General features: G+C 44.1%; 1 protein-coding gene across 2 annotated transcripts; it reads left to right on the top strand.

Annotated features, from left to right (window-relative positions):
* The first annotated feature begins 2929 nt into the window (after positions 1 to 2929).
* On the top strand, positions 2930 to 26603 carry SETD7 (SET domain containing 7, histone lysine methyltransferase). Of its 2 annotated transcripts, none has more exons than XM_061993224.1 (8): positions 2930 to 3002; positions 8720 to 8849; positions 13736 to 13937; positions 15958 to 16147; positions 17788 to 17869; positions 18840 to 18957; positions 19254 to 19411; positions 20365 to 26603. In XM_061993224.1, exons 1-8 carry the CDS (start codon positions 2963 to 2965, stop codon positions 20543 to 20545), a joined length of 1101 nt encoding a protein of 366 aa, XP_061849208.1. In that variant the 5' UTR covers positions 2930 to 2962; the 3' UTR covers positions 20546 to 26603. The 2 variants fall into 2 exon arrangements, with proteins under 2 accessions (XP_061849208.1, XP_061849207.1); XM_061993223.1 differs by having other exon boundaries at positions 18840 to 18972.
* Positions 26604 to 27116: the final 513 nt, after the last annotated feature.

The following is a 27116-nucleotide window of genomic DNA, read 5'->3' as shown; positions in this document are numbered from 1 at the left end:
GGATAAGGGAGCATCAGGCCCCTGCTTAGAAGAAAATAAGAGAGGCAACCAGTTCTTAGCAGCTGTAAGAAGCTTGAACAATGCTTAACAATGTGAAGATACACTGTGAGTCCCAACATGTCTGCTCGTCTGTTTAGACAGTTAAACAAGCTGAACACCAGCAGTCTGCCAAAACAAGTCAAGAAGTCTAAACTGACAAGACTGCAGCCTACTCAGCGTTTGCTTGGGATTGCTCCTGTGGCGGGCACATCGGGTGAACCAAACTGTTCACAGCTGATCGCCGCTTGTTTCCTGCTCCACAAGAGACACTTGGGAATAGCTCAGCAGATGGTTGAGCTCTCCTGGAGCAATCTGGCTCTGGGTGTGATTGGTGTGAGTCGAGTTTTTTCTAATTTGATGTTAAATTTTCCCCCACTTCTTAATACTCCCCTCGAAACACTAGAACCGTGTGTTTACCATCGTTTTCATTTAGCGCTGTCATGCTGTTCTTAAAGCTGCATTGGAAGTTTTCATTTAGCATTGCCATGCTGTTCTTACAGCATTACGCTTTGAACACAGGAAAGGCTGCGTAATGCTAAGAACTCTTGACAACAGTCCAGCAATTGATATTTACCAGATACTGTAAAGGTTTTGTGCCGAGTCTCTTGGTTCTCCTACTGTAGAAATGATAACATGCCTAGTGCCATCGCTGTGCCCCACCAATAAGTCAATGAATGTGTGAGGAAGCTGGGTACCACAGAGAGAGAAGAGCAGAAGCTCTCCCAAGTGTTACTCTTGTATGTAGTAGAGGATAGAAGGTAGAATAAGCAAGGCCTAAGGCTGGGTGTGGAACGAATAGGACAAAAGGCTGCACTGTCATCATACAGCAGGGTATGGGCCCTCTGGAAAAAGAGTATGTGCTTGTGCATTTAAGGCAAGAGAATAGTTTCTATATAGAGCAGAGCACATTACAGTTTTATTTCTTACATTTGGAGAAGCTGTAACCTTAGTACTTTTACTGTGTGATTTTGGGTAAAAAGCAGGGGAAGAGAGTATGCTTTCACTATGCATGCTGCTGTCACACGTCCTCATGAGCTTCTGCGAGGGAGCACTCATCACACCACCATGTTTAAAGGTCCTGTTGATCTGCACTTTCTTGTGTGTGTGGGTCATAACAGTGCTCATTTCCTTGCTTTCTGTTGTACTTCCTAAGTACTTGTTATCTCTTAGTGAAAATGGTACCTACCATGTTCCAGCTCCAGCCCCAAAGCCTCTTCTCCTTTCTGCTCACCAGTTAATAGCTTAAGATACATTACATAGGGGTTCCCATTGTACTCAAGAACAAAAATTACTGTGCATGAGGCCAGTAAACCTGCTAATCTAGGGAAAACAATTACCCTGTCTTGTTCTCATGCCTCAGTTTCCCTTTTGGTGGGTTGAGATCAGAATTTAAGTATATGGGCTTTAAACCACAAATCCTCTCTCCTAAACAGTAAAACTAACCATTAGTTAACTACCTATGATGCAGAAGCAAGACTTTCTGTTCTGCTTGAGCTTTCTGTATGTCTCGAACCCTCTCCAAAGCTCTCAACATTAATATTTTATAATTTTTTATGTCAATTAGGTCAAATACTAACCTCGTTATTCTCCTGTTTAAATATCTCCAGACTATCTTTCTGCAGACATATCTAATTATTCAGTTTTGCTAAGCCATTGGTGTCCTGTTTTCTGGGTGTGATGTTGCCTCTGACTTCAGTAGCACCATCTGACAGCATGTGGCTGACTCAGCATAGGCTCATTGAGTCCTTCAGGTGGGAAAGGACCCCAAAAGGTCTCTTACTCCAACCTGCTGCTCACACAAGGCCAAGCTCTGAGGTCAGATCAGGTTGCTCTGATCCGTTTTCAAATGCTCCCAAGGACTTGGGAGACTGCACAGCCTCTCAAGGCAGCTGTTATGCTGTTCCTCTGTCTTCATGGGGAGCAAGTTTCTCCTTTTGTCATTTCTGAACCTCCCCTGTTTTCAGTAGTGCCCATTACCCCTCTGGAGACCTTGTTTTCTTGGTAGCGCAGCTGTCAGCGCTGGTAGTGTGCCGCTGAGTAATCCCGAAGGCATCTCCTCTCCAGGACGAACAAGCCCTGTTCCCTCAGTCTCACCTCGCAGAGCGCGTGCTCCAGCCCCCGACTGTCTGGGTCATCTCCTGTAGGTTGAAGGAGATGCCTCCTGCGCTCCCAAAGCGGCCGGCTGGCAGACCTAGAAACATTCCGACTTTCGTTTTAAGGTGCTTCCTTCATATTTGTCAGGCTGCGGTGGAGAGTGAGGTCCCCGCAGTACACTGAGGCATAAGCTCTGTCCTCACGTCCCCTGGGTATGAGCTCCAAATTGCAGCCCCTTTTTGGGGTTGTCACCCTCCCCGACATCCAAGAGCCCCGTGTGTTTTGGTAGTTAAAGCCCTCGGTGCCGAGAGCGGCAGACGCCAGTGGTTCTCGGTGCGGGGAGGGAGAAGCGGTGCTTGTTAGCGGTCCAGCAAGGACATCTGCTTTACAAGCTGAACTGCACAAACTAAACGTTGGAGCCGCGGGCCGAGGGTGCTGCGCTAACTCTGCACAGGCCGAGGCCCGGCACCACAGCGCGGGGCGGGCTGGCATTTTCCTGCCGGCTGCGCTCAACGTTCTTCAGCACAAATGTAACGATTTCCTCCCGCATTCGCTTGGCCACCGTGTCCGTCTCCGCGGGCGTGGCACTCGCACGCGTGTGAGGGGAGATCCGCGCCGGCCGCAGCGGGGGCGCAGGCGGCTCGGCCCCGACCCCGCCGTGCCCTCAGGCGGCCAGGCGCGCGCGGCCGCGTGGCCCTGCCCCGGGGCGGGCGGGGCGCGGGGCGGACACGCCCCCGCAGGCGGGCGGAGGCGGGGCGGCGCGCGCGCGACCGCCCGGGTTTACCGCGGCTGCGCCCCGCCCGCCGCAGCTCCCGCCGCCGCCGCCGCCATGGACAGCGACGAGGAGACGCTGGAGGAGACCGTGGAAGGTAAGCGCGGCGGAGAGAAAGAGAACGGGGCTCCGGCCCCGGCGGGCAGGCGGAGAGGGAGCCGCGCGGGCGCCGGGCGGTGCCGGGGTGGGAGGCAGGCAGGTGCGAGCCGGCGGCGGCCCGAGAGGGGCGCCCGGGGCGGGCGGCAGCGCATGACATCAGCGGGCTTATGCAACGGCGGCCGCGGGGCTGCCGCCGAGCACGTGGCGGTGTGTGAACGGTGGGGCGCGGAGGGGCTGCCGGAGGCAGCGCCGTGTCACAGGGCCGGGCCTGGCGCCGGCACCGGGGCTGCTGCGGCAGCGCTGGAAGGGCGGCTCTGGCGTCGGGCAGCCTGCGGCCGGCCCCAGCCCCGTGCCGTGGCGTATCTGCAGTGCCAGCCCAGGCGGAGCGGCTTGAGCCCCTGAACCAGACGGTGACGTTTACTCTGCTCGTCATGTGAGGAAGAAACAAAACCCAAATCAAAATCAGACCCCCTTTTCCGTTGATGCGTTGTCCCCCGTGCAGGCCCTGTGCAGCCTGTGCCCGGTCGGGCTTACACGGTTGGTCGTTGCCCTGCTTTGTACGAGGGGCAGCTGCCACCTCTCCCGCGGCACGGTGCTGGGGCTGTGCCGCCCCTTCTGTTCCAAGCCGGGCAAGCCCTATCCTTCAGCATGCTGGCGAGACTTGTGAGAGAGGAATAGGCATCCTTTCTCCCGGAGCTTAGCTAGCTCCTTCAGAGGTGGTTGGTGCGTCAAGGTGTGGCTGTCCTTGGTAATTGTTCAGGAAGCGAGAGGCAGTACATTAGTACAAATGGTAAAGGGAAAAGTACATGGCAACTAGGAATCCAGCTGTGGTCGTAAACACGGGCAGCAGAGCTGGAGTCGAGTCATCCGTATTTGAGTGGGAAGGCCCCTCTCATATACAGGCAATATACACCCTTTTTTATGTTAGCCTTTTATGAGGCAGAGAACTAACCCTGTGAGAGTTTTAAGCTGGAAAGTATTACTGATGGAAACCTTGGCACACATCGATTCAACTCCATGATGACACGCTGTCATCCTGCAAGACACCTCGGAGGGAGCGCGGTACGGGTTCGTCCCCTCCAGCTCTTGAACAAAGTGTGCTGGCTGTCCCTGAAAGCAGCTGCTCCCTTGCAGGCCACAGTCCCACAGGAAAAAGTAATCCTGCATTTCCAACTGTTGGGATCAAGGACACAAAGTAAGGAGCTGCCTGTGACAAGATGCCGGTAATTCCTGTTGTTGGTCTGTGGGCTGCTTTGTATCTTGTTGCGGGAGGATTAGGCCTCACAGCACATTTCTACGATGAAGACATGGAGCACAGCAGCTTAGTTGAACAACAGATGCAAGCTAAGCAGCTGCTGCTAGGATTTGGATTTATTGTCTAGGTATGTGGCAACAGAGCCAAAGAAAAGCTTTGTTGTCCAAAACATGGTTGTGAGGGGAGTGTGAGATTATTCATACACAGAGTGGTATGGATGAGGCATGTCACATGCCCATATAAATGTCTCTTCCTCTCCCTTTACTCCCCCCTCCTCAAATATATAAAATACAATTGTGTCTTGGACAGAGAGTCATAGTTTTGATCCTCATATCACAAATAGTGTTCTGCCATATTGTGGATTCACTTAGGTTAATGAAATGAGTTTTTAAAGGACATATTATTCAGCAGCATATATGAAAGTATGTTTTCTGAGTAACACAGGAGCACGGTGTTGTTTGGGGGTGAGTAGACTGGCTGGATATTTCTGCACTTACCTAAAGGAAGATTAAAATATGTCAGAAATCATATTTGGGAGGAGGATAGGATTGGTTTATTGTTGTTATTTCTCCAACGTCTGTCTGATATTTGTGGACAGATCTTTTGTTGATGGTGCACACTGTATCTTCTGTTAAGTAATAGTAATACTGACAGTAAAGGGCTTTTATCTTTGGTTTGTGTACATAAGTGTTTCTGGTAATTGGCCCCATCATGCTGCTGCATTGAGAGCTAGCACCTATTACTGTAATTCCTTTTCTTGGAAGTTCCTGGTCTGAGCCTAAGAGGAGATCTTGAGAGACCTGTAAGGAAATAACAAAAGTGAGATTTTAAAGTGGTTTAAAAGTATGTTTAGACATTTTGGATTTGTTTTCATGAAGGAGTGTGCTGGAACACTCTGCTTTGCTCCCACTCAGACACTGATGATTTTTTTCATTGAATTCACTTGAAACAGAATTAGAGTCTAAGGCCTCGGCCACATAAGACAAGTTGCATCTATCTGACTAAACTTGAAATCACTTTTATTCCGCCTGTTTACTAAGAGACACTGAATGTCTCTTGTTTTATTGGAATGGGAGGTATTTTTTTTTTCCACTAGGGGAAAACCTCTAGCATGTTAGAAGAACTGGATTCTTTGTACTATGGCTGAGATTAAGACTCTGTATAGAGGCCACCAGGTCAAAGCTGACCATTTCAATCTCTGGGATAACCTCTATGCTACTGTGCAAAAGCCCTGACATGGGTACTGTGTATAAGCATGGCAGCTTTTGTGTTGTTGGGCTTTGCATTCCAGCAAGATCTTTACAAAACCAAATAATCACATAGGGCAAAGTTGCAAGTTTGTTGTTTGTGGCTTTTGAATAGTATGATTTATCAACACTGTCAGTGGTTTGTTTTGGTGGGTTTTTTTAAATTCAAATATTTTAGAAGAGCTTTGCTCCTGTAGTGAGGGGAAGACTGGGACTGTATTGTTTAGGATTTGTTAAATTGCACCAGTATACCCTTCACATAATGATGAAACTGAGGCCTTTAATTAAAACCGCAAATGTTGACATAGTTGGGTTTGTTCCAAAAGAGGCATCCGCATCAGAAGTTTCACTGACCTTTTAGTTGGATTGTCGTAACAGCTAAAACTTTTCCCTTCTGTAAAGAGAGGTGTCCTGGCTGAATAGGAGGAGAAAAAGTGCCTTCCGTCTGTTTGGAGAGAGCAAGGGTTTCTCTTCAAACTAATGAAAAAGCTTTAGTGACATAGCTTCCCCCCCGATACTGCTTTCAGCTTGGACAGTAAGCTGTGTCTGATTGGTTTTAGCAACTTTTCAAATTGTGTACTGTTTTCATCTAGCTTGGACTGAGAACTAAAGTTTAAGAACACAGTGGTGTGATTTTTGTGAGGTGGCTGAACTGGAAGGAAGGCGAGTTACTACCTTGGGAGAGGCAGGTGGGCTCCCAGCTCTGCCACAGTAGTGGGCTGCGGTCACCCTCCCAAACCAGCAACAAAGGGAAGAATTTTCTGCATGCTCTGCAAGCAGTGGAAGTCACTAGGCAAGTGTGAGAGCAGGTGTGAGAGAAACGGAGAGGACACGTGGGAAGGGTGGAGGAGTGAATTTTGTCTCTTGGATAAGTTCAGGTATCTCGCTGTTATTTCTCCCATAAACCTTCTTTCTGTGTGCATTTCCATACTTAAAGTAACAAGTTCAGGAGATGGATAATAAATCTGTACTGCCTTACTTGGTTACTTTGAGGAACACTTGTTTAGCTCTTTCATTTTTTTTCCCTCTATCTTTGTTTCTCTCATCTTTTTTTTTTTAATGAAATTTTACTCTGAGATAGACAAAAGTTTCAAAATGTTTCCTGGTAAAGTGTCCTGTGCTGCATGGCATTCTTCTGTCAATCACTCTGGTATTAAAAGGCCAGGACAGGTCATGTGCCTCATAAGAGAGGACGTCTTAACCTGATGCTGCCCCACATCTTTACTGTGCCTATCCATGATGTCCTTGAGGGCCTGTAAAACATCCCATGGAAGCAGCAGCTTACGGTGATGTGAGAAGAACGCATGGACATGTGTGTGCTCTCTGAGTACTCTTGTCTCCCCAGAACCCTGTGGACCTGTGGCAATCAGGGCATGAGTGATGACCTTCCTGAAGCCACGTGGGTGATTTGTCTTTACCCCACTTCTGTCTTAATACCTTTGTTTCTCTCTTAACTATGGGGCTTGAGGTTTGGTAATTATGGTAATCTTGTTGCCTGCATCAACCTGGGCTGTGATTGCTTCCTTTTACATTGGAGTTTGTTTCTGCCTTCCTATATGTGTTTCGAACCTTCTCAGTTTGTGGCAAATTTGGTCAGGGCAAAGCTTGCAGAAGTGGATGCGTGAGCTGTGTTTCATCTCTAACAGGCTTTGTATGCCTTGGCAAGAGACTTGGAGGATCAGAGGTCAGTTTTTATTTAGCAATGTAAAAGAACACAAATTTATGCTAGCTTTTGTTTAGTTATCTGTTTTCGTGCAAAATTGATACCCGATAAAATGTCACAATGGGAGCTTGTTACCCCTGTGCCTGGGGTATTGCTGTGCTGAAAGCAGCCCTGCTGAGCTTGAACATCATTCTGCAGGGGAAGCAATGTTCTTCTAGTGCAGTGCTAAGGACTCCCAAGTTCACACAGGTAAACTAGACTTTTGGCTTTGAAGAGGCAGATGGAAGTGCAGTAGGAGCCTTATTGTGCTTTAACTTAATCAGAGTTGGCCAGTTGTATTTTGTAAAATACCGACCCATGCAGATGAGGATCCAAGCGTGTTGCCCATCCCGTGTGTGTTTTCAGCTGTAATGGGGAAAATTGATATGGCTAGGAAAGGGGATGGAATGTGGAGATGGCATGTGAACACACCAGGAAGGCATTGGAGAGCAACATTTAAAATATGAACTAGCAAGTTGGCTGACATTGCAAGGGTGTGGTATTATAGATGCTTTAATTTCTTTAAATTTCTGTGAGTGTAGCTACAAGATGGCACACTCTCAATGTTGTAAAATGTGTATTTATCAAAAAGAACAAAAAACACCACCCTTTTGTTAATCAATAGTTGAAAATCTAAATCTATCCTATTCTCAACAAGAAATACATATTTTAGATAAAGAATTGTCATATTTTTGAAGATGTATATTAACTCAAGTTGGAATAGGATTAACTTGTTTTTTAGATGCATGTCTTTGCTATTCTTTTCTCTCTTGTCATCTCTTTTCTTTCATCCTGGCCCTTTTTATTTTTTTAAGTGTCACACGTGTGCAGGCTTCAGTCGTACTGATCTCTGATTGCTGCTCCTAACGGAAGTATTTTGATACAGATTACCATGAGACCACATCTGGAATATTGTGTCCAGTTCTGGGCCCCTCAGTTCAAGAAGGACAGGGAGCTGCTGCAGAGAGTTCAGTGCAGGGGCACAAAGATGATTAAGGGAGTGGGGCATCTCCCTTATGAGGAAAGGCTGAGGGAGCTGGGGCTCTTTAGATTGGAGGAGACTGGAGGGTGATCTCATTAATGTTCACAAATACGTGAAGGGTGGGTGTGAGGAGGGTGGAGCCTTGCTCTTCTCAGTGATGGCCAATTTTAGGACAAGGGGCAATGGGTATAAGCTGGAACATAAGGGGTTCCAGAGAAACACAAGGAAAAATTTCTTCCCTGTGAGGGTGATGGAGCGCTGGAACAGGCTGCCCAGGTGAGTTGTTGAGTCTCCTTGTCTGGAGACATTCAAAACCCACCTGGACAAGTTCCTTTGTGACATACTCTAGGAGGTCCTGCTCTGGCAGGGGGTTTGAACTAGATGATCTTTCAAGATCCTTTCTAGCTCTTGAGATTCTGTGATTCTGTGAGCTGCTGCATTTCAAGCATCTATGTAATCAGAACAGGTTTGCCACTATATATATGATGTTTAATATATTTCTTTTATCTTTGTCTGGATTTTATTTCAGGGCATCTAGATGATGATGGGTTGCCACATGGATTCTGCACAGTCACCTATTCATCAACAGACAGATTTGAGGGAAACTTTGTGCATGGAGAAAAGAATGGCCGTGGCAAGTTCTTCTTTTTTGATGGAAGGTAGTCAACGAACTCTGCTTTTTCTTCAATGTTCTGCTTCCTACTTGCCCTGATACAAAACTAATTTACATTGACTGTGTGCTGCTGAGTTTCTAGATAACTCTGTAGCTACAGTTTTTAATGAGAAAGCTTTTCTCTACAGCTGCTGTCGCCATACCTTCCTGGGCTTGGGGGGATTTGTATGTAACATGATGCCTGGAGTTGCTTCCTGGTTGGAGAATACAGTGATGTGGGCTCTTTTAGCACTTCAAAGTTATGAACTAATTAGAGACCATAAGAACTAGGAGGTAGTCAGAGCTATTGGAAGCCATGCTGACAATAACTTGGACTACAAAGTTCAGGTCCATAACTGCAGGCAGAATTCTTTGTTTATCCTTATAGCCCGATACAGAGACTGCAGCTGGACTGGGAGCTCCCTGTGCCAGACCTCATGTACAGAGACCTTGAAAGAGAGACTGACCCTCTGCTTGGCCTTGGAAATTGTGTAGTGGTTAAAGGACTGAGTAAAGTATGGTTTTGTTCACAACTGCCTAATCCTCTGCAAGTTGCTTGTGGCCTGATTTAAGAAAAGCCTCTCTAATTTCCCATCTCTTCACTGGGAATTGTGGCAGTGAAATTGGGCTAGTCTGTGCCTATGCGTGTGTTTTCTTCTCAGGTCTTCATTAAGAATACTTTCTTCATCTTCCCCCAACTGTAGCCCTTGTCTCTGCAGTTGCTCAGAGCTTCCTCCAAAGGGGCAGCAGATGTACAAAATGACACGATTCTTCATGGCTTTGCAGCTGTTGGTAGCACTATGAATAGCAGCCGTTAGACTGACAGTCCCTCTCCTCTCCTCTCCTCTCCTCTCCTCTCCTCTCCTCTCCTCTCCTCTCCTCTCCTCTCCTCTCCTCTCCTCTCCTCTCCTCTCCTCTCCTCTCCTCTCCTCTCCTCTCCTCTCCTCTCCTCTCCTCTCCTCTCCTCTCCTCTCCTCTCCTCTCCTCTCCTCTCCTCTCCTCTCCTCTCCTCTCCTCTCCTCTCCTCTCCTCTCCTCTCCTCTCCTCTCCTCTCCTCTCCTGCTGTCTCAGTGGGTTAGCTTCTTATCAGTACTTGCCTTTGCAACTACTTCATACTGGAGATTGTATTTTTTTTTTTCATGAGAAATATATTTATTCAGTTACAAAGAAGCTGGTCAGCCCTCCAAGGGTGAAGAAAAATCCCCCCTGTTGTTGGTAATGGGCTTATTAAATCTTGTATGAGTAGCTGAAAATCAGTACTGCCCAGCAGCTGACCTCTCTAAAATAGCCTTTTTTTTTTCTTAAGTTGGCAGACAGTGTCCCTGTGGACACACGTACATAATGCTTCTGTGCTTGTTGATGACCTCAGCAGAGCAGTTGCTGATTGTACAGAGAAACTGACCCACTACTTTGTTTGTAGGGCTGCTCCTCCAAGTGATCCAGGGTACAGGCAGTTCTCTGTGGGAAAAACTCGGGCTGCTGCCGAGGCTGTTCTGTACTGCTTCAGTGTTGCCAACTCTTTTTTTTTTTCCTTTTTTAAATTTTTATAGCCCTTAAAAAACCGGAGCAGTTGGCTAAGTCTGACTTCAGGAACTAGCAGAACAAAAACATACAAAAATAGTCTATAATGTAGCTTTGGAAAATGGGATATTTTTATAAACTGCCCTAAGTTTATTTTAATTTAGCTAAAGTAATCTTAGCTGAGCACTGACTCTAGCTCCTAAAGATGTTGCAGTTTACCTAGCTACACCCTGCTGGGAAGAATAAGTTGCTCTGTGAATTGGATGATTCAGGCATCTTGACGTGTTGCAGGAAGAATGACCTGGCAGGAAACAGAACTTGCCATTTCCATTAACTGTGCTGCGGGGCTGAGAGCTTATAAAGAGGAAAAATGAATACCTAGAATTTTCCAGAACACTTTTCTTACAGTATTGTGTTCCTCAGTGCAGTAGGTTTGCTGATTTCTGCATCCCTGGATGTGTTTGCCTTGCAGGCTGCAGGTAAAGGCTGACAGCCAAACTGCTATTGGTCTGGTTTTGGGGAGTACCTGAGTCCTGTCAGTTGCTGGACTGGTGCCAGTGTAGACCTTCTCATTTTTTTCAGTGTTGGGAAACAGGATTGGCTGCCTCGTTTGCCTCAGTGAAAATTTTTCCTTGTACTGGAATAGCTGCCCCCTTCCTGTTGATTGTTTAAGGGAGTGGAAACCTGGAATGAACATGAGTTGTGTTTTTTTTTTTCCTTCCCTTTCAAAAATGCAACAATACCCAATGTATTCTTTCAGAGAGAGAAGCTTCACCTCTGGCACACTCCCTGTTTTGGATCGTGTGCTTGAGCTTTCATTGGTGCTAATGCTTGCTGGAGTGCACTTTACAAAACACTTTGTGCAGTAACTGCAAGTGAGCATCAGAGCTACAGCTGCTCTTCTGCCTTAACTAGAAACTCCTGTAAGCCACCATCTCCCAGAACACAGTACGGCATGGTATTGTTTTCTGAGACAATAGTTCTTGATGTTCCCGTGAAAAGGGAAAGGTGGGAGGTCAGGGAGCGAGGGTTGAATGAATCAAGGTCTGTTGATATAACTTAATACCTGGAAGTATTCCCCACCCCTCAACTGTTATCACTGGGTTATTTTTTAGGTAGCGCATATGTTAGATCCCCTTTAGACCCTTGTGGGTAATGGGAAGACAGTACATCTGAAAAATCTTGACTTCACTAAAAGTTTATATCCTCACAAATACAATAATCTGAGAAGCAAACTGGAGAAATGTGGCCTAGATCAGAGTTTGTAGTAACAAGATTTTGTTTATGCAAGACACAAACTTTTTATTGCTTCTTATGCTGGTCAGATCTTAGTTGCCGTTATCCTGTCTGACTGCAGACACTATACTTTGAAAGCTTTAAAAGAGGGAGGGAGAAGCAGGGAGTGGTGAAAAACTGTGTAAACTCGGAAAGTTTTAAAGAACTTGACTTTTTAGGCTAGGTTGAAAGACATTAAATGCTTTCTTTAGGTATTTTTTGTCTTTTTATTTCCTTACATTATATGAGAGTACAAAGAGATGGGTCATTTGGAGCTTAGGAAATGAAGGAAAACGTGGAGATCTGAGTAACAGTAAAAGAAGATAATTTTTTTTGCAGTGCTGAAACCTGGTTGTAATTTAGCAGCTGGTTAACTTCAACTAATATCATTAAAGGTAATATGAAGGTTTTTGATCTGCTTCATTACATAAACTGGGGGTGGCTGCTTCTTTAAAGAGCAATGCTACCTGTGGACTCTGTGTTGCCAGCTACCATGAAACTCAAATCTGGTGATCTGTGATAAACAAGAGGAGAAAGTGGTGTCATTTCTAGTTGAGTAAGTGCAGAGATTTCTGGTGTTTCCCTTACATGCTCTGCTCCTTCCCTGTGCCCTGCTGCCATAGCTGACTGTGCAGCTCTGTAGCAACCTGGACCAAGCAACCTGGACAATCTGAAAAGTAAAATGGCTTTCCTGCCCTTTCCTGCTCTGTATCTGGTTTGCATTGAGGCTTTTACTGTAGCATATTTTTGCATGGAAATCTCAGCCAACTTGCCAAAATTACATAACAACGAGAGTGAAGCTTTAGAAAACTTTAGAAGCTTTAGAAAGTTAATTCTGAGAAAACATTCCTTCTGCAACTCTTGAAAAATCTATTTAGTAAAGTTTTGTAAAACGTGTGGGGCTGTGTGCTCCCAGATGCTGTCTAGGCTAATACCTTAGACGTTTGCATCAGTAAAACAGTAGTGCAGTGAAAGTGTGTGTACTGCAGCTGGATGTTATTTAAGTATTCTGGATAAAAGCTAAACAGTTTATATGTCCTTACGCTAGTTCTAAACTGATAAAACAACGAGTAGATCTTCTTTTACATTTAGGCTTTGATTTTTCTCAGCAGCCTTTTTTAAAGACAGGCAGTGAAGCAGATTGTAGGATATTATTGTGCCCCTTCTAAAAGCTTTGCAAGATAAAAACGAATTGTCTCTTTATTCAAAGCCAAGTGAAGCACTAGTTCTGTTTGACAGGCTGTGTTCCATTTTAATAGAAGTACAGGTAAAATTACAGTGCTTTTAGCCAATCCAGTACAGATTGCTGCAGAGTGTGTTGCTAGGGAGGGAACACTGGACTGGTAGAAGGCTGCAGTTGGTGGTCCACCCATATGGCAGTTCCATTTTTATCTCTCCAGAGACATGTCAGTAGAGTTCCAAACCTAAAGGGTTGAAAATCGTAATGCGAGAGTATCCTGCTTGAGCAGTAACTACTTTGACTGTGAACTGCTGGAATTTGCTTCCCCAGCCTATGAAAAAAGGGTCAGCAATGCAGTTTAGATGAAAGGTTCTGTGTCCATGCAGCACGCTCTGGAGAAAGGGCAGCAGAAATTGTTCTCTGCCTTTGGAGGTCTGTAGAAAAAAAAAGTTCCTTATTTTTCATCTTGCCTTTCCAGAGAACTTGATTTTACTTTCCTACTCCCCATCCTCTTGTCCCCCTCAAATTTGGTTGTAAGTTGCAAACACATCAGAGTTTCAGATACAGGGGAGAGTGATGCCCGTTGTGGGGCTGGAAGCAGTGTCCCAGCGAGGGAGCCCCAGCAGCTGCTGCTGAGCCTTCCAGCATACCCTTCTGTCTGCCTGCACATAGCTCTGTCCTGCAGCAGCCTGGGCTGTCAGACCAATGAGCAAAGGAAGAAAAAACTGTGATTGTTGCAGAGGTGATGTGTGTTTTGGAGAGGGTTGGAGGGTACCCAGCAGGTAGTTAACTGGAGGGTAACCAGGCATTAACAGTTGCCTCCTCCTAGGGTCTGACCAGAGGAGCAGGGTTGTGCTGTGCTTTGGGTTCACCTCTCAGAGGTGAATGGCCTTTCACAGCTGTTTTCTCTTCACCAGCACCCTGGAAGGGTACTATGTTGATGATGCCCTGCAAGGCCAGGGAATCTACACTTATGAGGATGGTGTGGTCCTTCATGGCACGTACGTGGATGGGGAGCTGAATGGACCGGCCCAGGAGTATGACAGTGACGGGCGGCTGATATTCAAAGGGCAGTATAAAGACAACATTCGACACGGAGTTTGTTGGATTTATTACCCGGTAAGCCTGACCGCCTGTTCTCTTTATTGCTCAGTAGTATCATTATGTATCTGTCTTGATACAAGAAACAAATATCCACCACAACCTAGCTACCTAAAAGTCAACACACAAAAATCTTTGTGGAAGATCTGTGCCTTCTGATTTTGGATAATACAACACACAGTTAAACTTTTGTCAGTGTCAGACAGGATTCAGCAAGGCTGCAAGATGCCTCTGCTATTTTTGTCTTCCAGGGAACGCAGCCCCTTGGAAGTGCATTTTTGTGTACCTCCTTGGGAAAGCTGGGCTGGTGATTTTGGCACTTTGTCGTGCTGCCTGCAGGTGAGGATCATGTGAGCCATGCAAGCTGTTGCAACCTGCTGCTCTCCTTTCACTAGGAGAGAAGACTGTCCATTTCTGGGGAGTATGTTGTGAAGTCTGGCTTTGCCAGACAAATCAGATATAACTGGTGTGAAAACTGGGCCTTGCATGGACAAGTGCTTTGCTCATTAAGCAAGCCAGAATTTTTTCTTCCTAGTTCTTGGAAAACACTCTTATATTTCTGTGGAAAACTCTGGAGAAATGTTTCATGTGCTTTCATAACCGTGCTAGTTAGGACAATAATGATTGTACAGGTTTTTGAGTTTCCAATGTAAATTTAAAAAATTTTAATTCCTAGTCAGCCTCACACAGCATTCCGGAGTTGAACCTTTCAGTCTTTACCTTGTGCTGAGGAGGAAGAAACATCTGCATGCAATTAAGCTGCTGGTCAAAACCCAGTCTATTCCTGTGCTACATGTTGCACACACTTTAGTTGCAGATGCGTTTAAAATGCTTCTCAATGGCTGTTCATTTTATTTACAGAGCTTCACCATTGCCATTAACATGTGTTAAAATCAACAAGTGTCTGGTGTACGCTGCCAAACAAGTAGTGGTTTTACAGCACTGATGTGTAAAACACACACAGCTGATCTTTCAGGTGATAGGTCTCCTGTTTCATCTTCTAGCTGCTAAAGTACTGCTGTACCTTCTGGAAATGTGGATATTTGGAGGTGGTTTATCATTATCATCTTGCCAGACTAAAGGAGGCAAGGCGTTTCAAAAAAAGCTTTGCCATGGAAGCAGTTATTTATGCATGACATTATGTTTGTGCATGACATTATGTGCACAAATTTTCACTCAAACTTAAGGTTCACCATTCCTTACTGGAGTATGTTTGAGGCTCTTTTATCCTTGGAGTTGAACAAAATGGTGTCACTCTGAAACAGAGTCGGCACACAGTGATCTTGATCTAAGTCAGTTTCCACATCATACCTGCTGTTTTTGCTCCAAAGTGTTATTTGAAGATGCTTCCTTGTCCTTTTTGAAATAAACATTTGAAGTCATTAGACCTGTGCTAATCTGTGCATCTCATTCTGCAGTTCTGTACATAGACCTGCCTGGAGTTGCAGGCAACTCACAGATGACAAAGACAAGGGCTAAAGTGTGTTAACTGTAGAGAGGAAAAATGTTGCTGATGATGGCTTTCAGTAAACAATTGTTCTCATCGAGTGCCACGTGACATCATAAGGGGATGCTGGGGCAGAGAAACTCTCCAGATATTCAGCAAATCTTTTTTTTTAATAGACTCAAGTCTTTTGATGTACCATGAATTAGCAGTGAGCAAGGCAGCAGTATCCAGCACAGTATCACACTAAGAAAACTCAAAGTTTGTGTGTGGCTTTGAGCCTGGTTTTTCAGACTGTTCACATACAATTTTTGCCAATTGAAATTCAGTCTTTGTGTCACACAGACAGTAAGACCTTGTGTTTTTGCTTATTTCAAATGACATAGACAGCCCTGTTTATTTCTTTTGTCAGTTTTATCCTGACTGGATGACTTCACCCAACTTCTTCTGTCTGTTTCTCACTCATTTTTGTGATATCACGTCTGCACTTACTGTAGCTTAGGTTGCTTCATTAAAAAGTTGAGAAAAATCTTTACTGAAGATAGTAAAGTATAACTAAATATTCTGCCTTTTCTTTCTTGCCTGTGCTTTCAGGATGGAGGCAGCCTTGTGGGAGAAGTGAATGAGGAAGGGGAGATGACCGGAGAGAAAATAGCCTATGTGTACCCTGATGGAAAGACTGCATATTCTGGAAGGTTCATAGATGGAGAAATGATAGAAGCAAAGCTGGCAACTCTGACATCCATAGAGGATGGGAAACCTCAATTTGAAGTAGTACCAGGCAGTAAGTTCAGCTAACACATAAACTTGTATTCTAACCACCAGCTCTTTGCTGCAAACAGTGTGATTTCTATAATGGTCCCCATTTCAGACTCTAAAGGCTGACTGTGATAAAGTCTTCAGTGAGAAGACCTTTTCCTAAACTATGAAGTTGGACAGAAAGGGACGTGGAGCAGTCTGGGAACAAAGGGACCTGTGGGGTGTGGTGCTGAGCTGTGTTTTGTAACCCTTGCCTTGCACGCTCATGGGTGCAGTCATGTCGTCACACACCCCGTTGCCATCTGTGCCAGCATGAAAACCTGCCTAATCATGTTAATGCTGGCACCGTTACAGGCTTTAATTTGTTAGCAAAATAACTAAGAGCAGAGAGGGAGGCCACAGTTTGGTTGCAGCTCTGTCAGTTGGGTTCCTGCAAGTGAACGTTAGCACAGTGAATATTCTGGCATCTGCGTTATGAGGCTGAAAGGACAAAGGGATCAGAATTAGTGAACTAGATTCAGTTGTTGTGTAACAGTCTGATTCGCCAGCACCCTTCAGTCTGCCTAGTCCTGAGAGAAAGTGGCCATAAAATGGTCGGGGTCAGGGTGGTGCCTTTGACCCGTGTAGCCAGTGCCCCTCCTCTAGGATTGTGGTGCCGTGGACCTGTAGTACTGGAGTAGTTTTCTTGCTCTGAGGTGTAGGTGATGTTTTGGAGGTGAGTGGCTAAGCTGCAGGCAGGGGCTGTGCTGTTATGCTAATATATTTACTGTTTTGCCAGCAGAGACTGTCTCACTCGATGTGAAATAAGAACATAAAACCCAGTAAAAAGGCATTGAGAAGCAAATGCATGTGACTTCTAAATTTTTTTTAAATCACTCAATTGTGACAGCAAATCAAAATGTACCTGAAAAGAGAGGATACAGTTGTGCTTTGTAAGTAGAATTGAATTACACTCAGGAGGAAGCTGCCTTCAGCCAGAACAGATCTTGGGCATCACAGACAATGGCCTTTTATCAAACTGTGTTATATTGTGGTTTGGGGATTTGTTTTTTTCCTATCTGATTTCCACCTGTATCTTAACATATCTCACAGATGGTCTTTTGGCAGTTGATTGAGAGGAATGTACGGATATTAGAGCTATACCACTGAGTTTATATTAACGACAGGATGTAGATGACTGTAGCAAATATCCTTTGTGGTTACTGAACATCATCCTCTGAAGTATCTTCAGGATTTGGACTAGAAAACATATCATACTTGAAATAGTCCAAGATTTTTTTTTAATTAAAGTGGTATTGAATATATAATTTTAAATTTTGCTTTACTTTTTGATTTTCATTAAAGAATCTTGGAGACTCAATTTTGAAAGACTGTTCAGCCCTCCTTTAAAAGCTGATAGTTTGAAGAACATGATATATTCTGTTTTTGGGATAATACTGCTACTCTAGTGTGTTGAGCGAAAAAAATAATCAAGGAATAGTGTTTCAATAAGACATTTTACAGGTGCACTTCTCTTTAATGTCTTTTTTTTTTGAAACATAACATTCATTTCTTACAGTCCTTAAAATTTAATTGTGGAATGTCTTGATTAAGTTAAGAGTTGCATGCTTTCAGTACTGCCAACTAGTTTATTTCCTTTGTTGATTTCTGTGTGTGGTTTTCTAGGTCCAGTGTACAGTTTTGACAAATCTACGTCATCTTGTATTTCTACAAATGCTCTTCTTCCTGATCCTTATGAGTCAGAGAGGTAGGCTCTTTTTAATTCTTTTCCAGTACTGTTCATATTTCTTTGCTATTACATATGGAGGGCCTAATTTTGAAAATCTTTTGTCATTTAAATTTTTTAAGTGTGAGGGTTTGTGAAATGGAACTCATTACTGTGTGTCAGTCAGTGTTTGACTTGATTGAATTTCTTTGGTTCAAACGATAAAATGGCACTCAAGTAGATAGAACATGGTTTAAGAGCTTAAACTAGAATAATTTCTTAGCATTTCAAAGATGTTCAGTCAAGTCCTGGACTCTGCCCAGTGGCCCCCATCTACAGCATTGAGACAGAAGTATGCCGTTCTCTGTTTTCTAGATGTGTAACTAGCTTGAGGTTGCAGTGTGTCTCAGTGGGTGGCATGCATTGTACAAAGTTTTTGCCTCTCCCTTCAGGTGTAGCAAAGTGGTAAGAGTAAATCATCAAGCTAGACAAAAGGGAGATACTGTTTTAACAACCTTGTAATGTCAAAACACATTCCTCAGCTGTTGTATCATCATAGTCGCTCAGTGATACCTCTTCCATGGCTCTTCCACAGTAACACTTTTTACCTAGAGTTTTAAGAGACCGTGCTCTGTAGATACCTCAGTTGTAGTCCTTTTCAGATCCTCTGAAGTAGCTAAGGAAGTGATTAGTAAAATGCTGGCATTCATTTGCATCAAGTGCTTAAAGATCTAGGACTTTACCTTGAAAACTCTTGCTCATCCATGCATGTACACACCAGAAACCTCAGCTTAGTGGGGACCTCTGGGATTTCAGGGTGTTCCTGGGTTGAAGCCATCACTGGGAAGTAACAATAGATTGGCACTTTATTAGTTTAGATTTTTTTTTTTTAAGCCAGCCCCCACTTCCCACCAAATTTCCATTTTACTAAAACATATGGAGAGTGAGGAAGAAGGAGTTGTATTTGCAGACTGTAGCCAATCATTAATTCCGTACCCTTTTCTCTTTGTAGGGTGTATGTTGATGTGTCTCTCATTTCCAGTGCTGGAGAAGGATTATTTTCAAAAATAGCAGCAGAAGCCAGCACAGTTATGTCCTTTTACAATGGAGTGCGAATCACACACCAGGAGGTAAAGGAGAGAAAAGTCAGTCTGAATTTACGTTGCTCCTTTTGAAATTTTCTTGTAGTAGGATTTTATACCCACCCCCTTCCCACCCTTAAAATTTAATGTGATGGAGTTTAATTGTAAGGAAGTGCGTGATTGCCTATGTATCTATAAAATGAAAAAATTGTGGCTGGGTCTTTGTTAAATGATATACACCAGAGGAAAAGCTTTAGTTGGGTGTGTTTGAATGTCTGCTTTCAAACTGCTGGCAAAGCTGACCCTTTCACACACACACACTGTTTTTTTGCCTTGCAAACTAGGTAGATGGCAGAGACTGGGCCCTCAATGGAAATACAATATCCCTGGATGATGAAACAGTCATAGATGTGCCAGAGCCCTACAACCACGCCGCCAAGTACTGTGCCTCTCTGGGGCATAAGGCCAACCATTCTTTCACCCCTAACTGCATCTACGACCCGTAAGTAGCGTCCCATGTTTCAGAGTGGAAGCTGCAGCCCGGCGGCCTGGGCTCGTGGGGTGCTTCTGGACAGCTGAGTGGTAGGCAGCCAATGGGGCTGGGAGCGGTGAGTCCAGGGCTTGAAGCTGTTCCCGCTCACTCCAGCTGGCATTGCAGGTGCTTGATGTCTCTTGGGACTTACACCATGGAGTATCTTGAAGTTTGCAACTGTGTTAGTTTTGTCAGGAACTGTAGGAGCTGCCTCTTGATTCTCAAATGTGTAGGCACAGCTCTCTAAATGCTGGGTTTGCTATGGCTGCACCATATTTGCTGAACTACAGATGCTTTACCAGTGCCAGCAAATGTACTGTCATTTCTGAAACTCAGTAAGTGCCTTGCTCTGCACTAGGAAACTTTTGATGTATCATTATGCTCAAGGGTATGAATATTTTCATAGCAATGTATAAACAAACAGACCTGTGGAGATCTATGTTGAGAATATAGTTTCCCTTCATTAAATATGCCAGTTCCCTTTGCTGTGGGACCTTGGGAGAAGACGTACAGAAGTGCGTTAAAGTTGCTTAGGAAGTAACCTGTGCTGAGGAAATTAGGATGAGCAATTTCCCATGCTCCACAGTCTCTCATAATCAGGACTATTTTCCTGTCACGCAGATGTTTACCTCAGCAAGCCCAAGGTATGTGGCAGTGATTAACTTTGCTTGTTTGGGATAAATACGTAAAACAATGTTGTAGGACTGTCAAATAATAGGGCTACATGAAGCTGCTTTAATGTGTCGCTATTTTTGCCCTTATTACTGAAGTCTTTATAAGGTTGACTCAAAGCAATGTACACATCTGATATCAGATTATGCTTTACTACTCTGGACTGAGTTGTGTTCTGAAGCTATAAAAGGGGCTAACAGAGTCTGTGAATTGAGAGCCGAGCCTAGCAAAGGTGTTTGTTCTTTATCTAGGTTTGTTCATCCTCGTTTCGGGCCTATCAAGTGTATCCGTACCATCAGGGCCGTGGAGAAAGACGAGGAATTGACAGTGGCTTATGGATATGACCACAACCCCGTCGGGCAAAACGGGCCAGAAGCACCGGAGTGGTACCAGCTGGAACTGAAAGCTTTCCAGGCTGCTCAGCAAAAGTGAAGTGGGATCTTGTTCTACGTTCCGCAAACTGAAATAGAAACTTGGATCTATGCACTACCTTTATACTGAAAACTGGACAACCAGGGATTGTTCATGCGTTGCATCATAACTTTGCATTCTGTGTTAAGAGATAAGTTTCTTGCATACTAACTAGGTTTGACTGTGTTACTCATAGCAGATTTAAAATTAGCTAGTGTTGCACCAGTCTTATCTGGAGAAATTATTTAATATTCTATACGAGATGTGATATTCTTTGGTAGCTTCTGCTTTTGCACCGTATGCAAAGATGCCAAAAGACTAGACGGAAAACTAAACTGGGTATATCGTTCACTTTTAGTCGGCAGACTTAGTGTCGCTCTCGATCTGCCTAGGCATTATTGTGCAACTGCATTTTGCATATATGCCACTTGTGATGATAACAGTAATATTTTGATATTCTCTAATAGTAGCATAATTTTGCCTTTTTAAACCTTTGATCTGAATCTTGCAATAGAGCAGTATTTATTAGCATATAGGAGGCTGGGTTTTAACTCCCCTTTCCTCTTGTCTGAACGTTGTTCTTTCTACAAATCCTCTTTTGCGGGAGAAAATCCTTTCTAACTAGCGGAAAGGCTTGTGTGTGTATGTGAGAGTGCTGTGTGTTGGTCTCTGTGGCTCTCTAAATAGTATAGCAACGTGTCCAAATCTAATATTTATCTAGCCTTTACGGCTGGCTTATATTATTTAATTTATGATTGAGACGCAAATGAAGCTGTTCTTTGCATGAAGAATTTTCTGAAAGAGAAAATGGATTTGCTTTTTGAAGGACTTTCAGGAGTGCAAGCACATGACTCCTACTAGTGTCTGTGAGTTGGTTTGTGTATTTCAACTGTTGAAGTGGCCAGTTCTCAAGGCAAAAATTTTAGCAATGAGATGCTTGTATCTCACACTGAGTTCTCCTGAAGCTTGGAGGCATATGTATTTTAGGGCAGGCTGTAGTACTTGGTTAAGGAGAGCTGTATCTTTTGTATGTGTTCAGTTGACAAAAGAATATAGCCTTGTAGCTGTCTTGTAGTAGTGCTGGTTTAAGACATGGTCAATTCATATAGTATGAGATATCAAAATAAGACTTTTTTAAAAAAAGATGTGAAAAGATTGTTTTTGAAAGACAAACAATGAATGTAAAAACATCACTCACTGCTCATATTTAGAAACAACAGTCCACCCATAGCTTTGTTGCAGCCAACAGTGGGGGCTTGTGAATATTCACCTGCAGGGCTGTGTTCTGGGGTTTTTCAGGGGTAGGGAAATTGTGCGTTTTTCTTTCTGATACTGTACTGGTCATGCCTAATGCTGTGTAAGAGAGAAATAATGTACCACCTTGGTCTGGATACTGTAGCCCTTCTTGGACTTTGATGCTCTCTTTTTTGGTTTAGCAGCTTAGGAAAAACTCAAACGCATTTGCAACACTTTAAATGTTTGTAGTTTAAAAAAAAGTTTGTATATATGTAACATAAATGATTCGGAAATCGAACCTACCTTTCTATTTTAGTTGCTGGTGTCTGGCTGTCTTGGGAGCTAGACATGGAGAATGCGTTGGGTTAGTACTTGCAAGTGGAAGGATGATGTTGCTGTCTGAGAATCCTCGCTTTGGTACCTGTACAGAGTTAGGAATTACTAATAAAGAACCCCTGTGACTTGGGGCTCTGTTTAGTCCTTGTGACTGATCGCAAACTTTTCCCAGCACCTCACCATCTAAGCTTGCACAAAAGCAACTCTGTGCATGTACTGGAGGGGGCAAGTAGGCTCAGGGCTTTTTTCTGACACTCTTCCAGCAGCGATCTGAACATGAGATTTTGCATAACCCATCTCCTCATGCTGGAGACTCAGGCCACAGCTCTGCTTCTCATCCAAGGTAGGTGGCTGGCAGTGGTGACAGCTCAGGGACTCTGCAGAGCATGCAGAGACAGAACTGAGCCTTACAGGTGAGGAATGGTTATCAAAGGCTGATTGGCAGTACAGCTTCAGCAAATGAACCTCCAGAAGAAAAACTCATGTCTTGATCTTTCTCTGCCTGCCCACAGGTTATTATTTCAGATCATTGCTGTTTTGGCCATTTGCAGGACAGTGTTTTGGCCATTTGCAGGACAGTGTTTTGGCCATTTGCAGGACAGTGTTTTGGCCATTTGCAGGACAGTGTTTTGGCCATTTGCAGGACAGTGTGGTAGGAAGCTGTTGCGTGCATCTTGTGGATCATTCTGCCAGGACCATGAAGTTTGCAAAGTTGAGGCTCGTGTTTAAGTGCAAGAAAGAGGAGAGGGAAAATGTGTGACTAAACCCTACTGTGCACGGTTGGTAACTCCTTCCACTGTCTCGGTAACCTGCTTTGGACTGCTGGCCTCCTTATGCCCACTGGAGAATCGTGCTTGAAACGCTCTCATCTCTAAAGCTCCTTTGCCTTCATTCCTGATCAGTCTCTGATTCCTCTGCTGTCTCCTCTTTGCATGGAGTTGCTTATGTTTCAATAGGTCAGCCTTCAAATTGCCCGATTCTTGAGATAAATACAAGATAGATGCTCTTCGCACATTGGGTTTGAAGGTTGCATCCTAAAATAGGAAAATTCTAGAAAAGAAGGGCACAGAGTTATCCTCTGTGTGTTCTCAAAAGCTGCTGATTTGGTGACAGTCAAGAAGATTCTCTTGCCTATGCTTGTAGCCTGGTAGTAAGCCACAGCTGCGGCTAATGTCTCTGTTAGCTCTACTGTCCTTTTTCTCTCTCTGCTCTGTTAAAATCTATTGGTCCTCCTACAGACCCTTTCTTCAGTGACCAACCTATAAACATTGTGATTATAAAGCTGCTTTGGCTTGATTCAGGACCAAGCCTTTTCATTCTTCTTTGTTTTCTTTTTCTTTGTGGTCTGTTAGAGTACTGAGATGGTCAGGCTGGTTTTACCACTGGGTAGCAAAAGGGCTCAGGGCTCAGTGTGTCCTTCAGAGGTTTATTGAGAGGTGTGCGTTGGCAACCACAGGTTCAAACATAGCTTAGTTACAGAACTCCAAATAATGCCTTAACTCGGTCAACGTATTGCAGCTCAGCTTCTGGGGCTCACTAGATAGCAAGACCAGCTCACCAAAACTAGTTGCCAGTAGAGACCCACACCAAAACCTGGTTTTAATTTGGAGCTTAGGAAGCAGTCATTTTGCAAAGCAGTCCATTTGGGTCTGTTGACTGCAGCTGACTATTGGTGAATATGCAATAAGTAAGGAAGAGCCACTTCTCAGAGTCTTAGAGTTCCCATCCCATCGGCACAGAAACTGGAAGAGCAGATGCCTGAGAGCTGAGCCTCACTGAGCAACTGGCTCTCGGCATATCCCTTGTGAATAAAGAATGGCCTGAGAAAACCTGGAATTGCTGCTTTTTTCAGTTACTGATTAGTTCCCAACATCAGCCTTTGGTCTGCAGTACTGCACATGGCTCCTCTGGGATGGGAAAGTTGTTACCTGAGCTCACTTGTGAGAAGGAGCCCGTATCAGCCTGTGTTAGAGGCTGCTGATTGTCTGGTTTTAAAAAAAATAAAATCCTAAATGGATCTTCCTGCTATGGCAGCACTGTGTTTTGTCACCAAGAATACAGAAGCTTAGTTTTCTGGAGGAGCAGTTAATCTTGGAGACAAGAGAGCATGAGAAGTTACAGCTGAGAGCTACCTGCTGCTGGGTCATTCCTCTGGATAAGAGGGAAAAGGGCTTAGGCCTAGGGGGGTGTCTCAAGTTGAGTCTCGTGCTGTAATTTTACTTTTGGGGATCTACTAAAATATTCTTCGCACATCTGAAAATGCTTTTTTCCTTTTTTGTGTGTGGGGGGGAGTAATTAAAAAAAAAAACCCTTAACCTACAGAAATACCTTTAAGTCTTAACTGTTGAAAAAGTCAAAGGAAATACGTGGATACGGCTCTCGAGTCATCAGAGTGTGAGCTGTGATAGCTTTTTGACTTTTTCCCCAGTTGCAGCAATACCTGCTAGGATGGCCCATGCTTTTGCCCCCATGCAGCTCTTGGGTGACTGGTGCAGGTGTCGAGGCCTTTGGGAGGCTGGTTGCTTGGCCTCGTGTGGCTGTGTGTTTCGGGAGAGAGTAGGTAGCAGACTCCTTAGTTCAGCCTTTTCTAGATGCAGGGCTTCAGTGTAAGACAGAGTTGGCGGTGGCTGCAGATTCTTTGCCGGGGCTGTTGTAGCATGTTGCTGGTATGGAGGCGAGAGCATCATCAGGGATTTCTCTCCCTCTGCCAGGCACTGGAGGAGCAGAGTAGCCAGCGTGTCCCATCTGGCACGAGGAACTGAGAAATGGTGGGAAATGCCACTTTGTTTTTCCCTCACGGTTGTCTGCCCTTGTCCTTTGGTGGAAGACAGTGCTCAACACTTTGGTTGCACCAGGAACTGTGTCGCTTCTGTCCCAGAGACCCCTGTGATTTCTGTCCTTCCGCTCAATAGTCTTTTTGGAAAATGCTGCTGTTGCGATAACGAGTTGTACAGAGCTGGTTATCTGCTGCTTCGTTTCCTTCTGGCACAACTGGAGCTCTGAGTGCCTGAGGAATTCACCTCCAAGCACTTAAACCCCCAATTGCTTTGAAAACATTGTTGCTGAAGTGTATCCTTATATGCTGGGGTGCTGCATTAGACGCCTCTTCCTCACTTCCACTGCGCTGTCGTATGCTGAGAGCATTTGGGCGAGGAAGGAAGGCGTGGGGGCAGCTTCACCTCTGGGTGGAAGTAGCGGGCTTCACGCTCGCCTGCGCCTCGGGGAGAATCTGTTCCTTTTGCTTTGTGTACTGGAAACATGAGTACTATATTTTTGGACAAAGCATTTCTAAGCGGTCTTATAAGGGATTATATTTTTTAAAATACATTTCAAATAAAGGTGCAAGACTGAGTGCATGTTTACTTGCCCCAGATCAAAGGTTTTGAACACTAAGGTCACTATCTGTTGAATGGACCCTCCTCTTGGCGCTTTTCCGTCTTCAGGCAATTGAAGCTCCTGCCCTCTTTCCAGTTTTACGATTACATTGGGTTCAGGTTTTGGTTTGGTTTTTTTTTTCCAGGAGAAATATATATACAAAAAATTCTAAGCAATTAAATGTGTCAAGCCATAAAACCAGGAGTGTGGGAAGACCCTCTTCACCAGTTTTAATGTATTTATATGTAAAATGCTGTTTGTATGAAATATTTTCATGGTAGAATGAATATTTAAAAAAAAAAAAGAAGAGTTCCAATAAGATGTAAACCAAATTTAAAAGGATGTCTTTTTGTAAGATGCAAGTGTGATTACCAATAAGCAGATACTATTTTTTTTTAAAGGAGAGATCCAACAAATTATCTTTACAATTACAAATGGTCATTTCTGCTATTTGGAAAAGTATTTATGCAGCATTACACACGTCTATCATAAATCACTGTAATAGCAAGGCCGGTCACACCTTCAGGACATACCTCTCAACTTGTCCCTTCATGAAATTGTACAAACTGATTCATCCCTCCTTTCTGCAGAATTCCTCCTGGAAAACTTTTCCTACTGTAACTGTACTGAATTTAACTCTTGAGCTAATATCTGGACAAAAATTGTGTTTTATTTAACAATTTCTGCTGAGCCTTCTGCTATTTTAATACTCTTTAGCCCATAATTACTGGGTGTCTCTGTTCTGAAGAACTAAGTGCTAAAGAATAATTCTTGGGGTAAGCTAATCCGTGTGTTAACAGTTAACCCCGGAGTATTTAACTTGTATACAGTACTTGATAGGTGTTTTATGACATTTGTACTCGAACTATGAGCCTTACTGAACATCTGTAGGTTTATTCATGACTTTTAAAAAATGGATAACTCTAAGAAAGATGTTTACATGAATGATGATTGCCCTTCCTTTGATGTTATGAATGAGGTTTTTATAGTGTGTTTGGGTGTATGTGCAAGGAAGTAAGAAAAAAATGTTTCTGGGGAAAAACAGACTTGACAAACATTTGTAATAAGTGAATTTTAAAGATTGCTTTAATTGCGCTATCAGGCAATGCAGATATTAAAATATTCAACAGAACTGTCATCCCTCCCTGTTATTTGTGTCATGGTTTTGGGCATCCCGTCTTTCCCCTTGCTTATGTACTCTGTGCTTGCCACAGTTACTGCTGATGCACAGGTGCAGTTAACATCCTTGGCCCTGTTACATTAATAGTGAAAAAGCAGTACCTCCTGACACCACCGCCTTGGTTTTTTCTGGCACCTCTGCTGCTTTGCTACTCACTTCTCGATGCACATAACATGGGCTTTAGTTACTACCCGTGTGTGCCTTTAACAGTTGTATTTTAAAACATCTGACTGTGCACTGGTATATTTTCTTCTCTTGCCTTTGTTGACTTTGAGACAGGAGGAAGGCAGGGCAGCAGCAGACCTTTTCAGGCAGGTACTAAACTGCTCTATCTCCAAATTCACTCTATGTATCCCACTGGGTGAGTGGTGAGGACTTGGGGCAGTGCTTTGTTGCCTGCTCTGCCTCCCTCTGATCACTGCAATTGCTGAGGTAATGGACAGCCTCCTCCTGTGCCTGTGCTGA

This window comes from Colius striatus, chromosome 3 (genome assembly GCF_028858725.1).
Source record: "Colius striatus isolate bColStr4 chromosome 3, bColStr4.1.hap1, whole genome shotgun sequence".
Lineage (NCBI taxonomy): Eukaryota > Metazoa > Chordata > Aves > Coliiformes > Coliidae > Colius > Colius striatus.
The sequence above is the reverse complement of the archived record's forward strand: the minus strand, read 5'-3'. Positions and strand labels throughout refer to the sequence as shown.

What these genes read in the sequence shown, in the direction of transcription:
- SETD7 (XM_061993223.1), top strand. Translation starts at nt 2,963, where the DNA reads ATGGACAGCGACGAGGAGACGCTGGAGGAGACCGTGGAAG. An exon ending in GCTGGAGGAGACCGTGGAAG is followed by an intron (nt 3,003 to 8,719) that starts GTAAGCGCGGCG and finishes ATTTTATTTCAG; the next exon opens with GGCATCTAGATGATGATGGG. An exon ending in GATCCTTATGAGTCAGAGAG is followed by an intron (nt 17,870 to 18,839) that starts GTAGGCTCTTTT and finishes TTCTCTTTGTAG; the next exon opens with GGTGTATGTTGATGTGTCTC.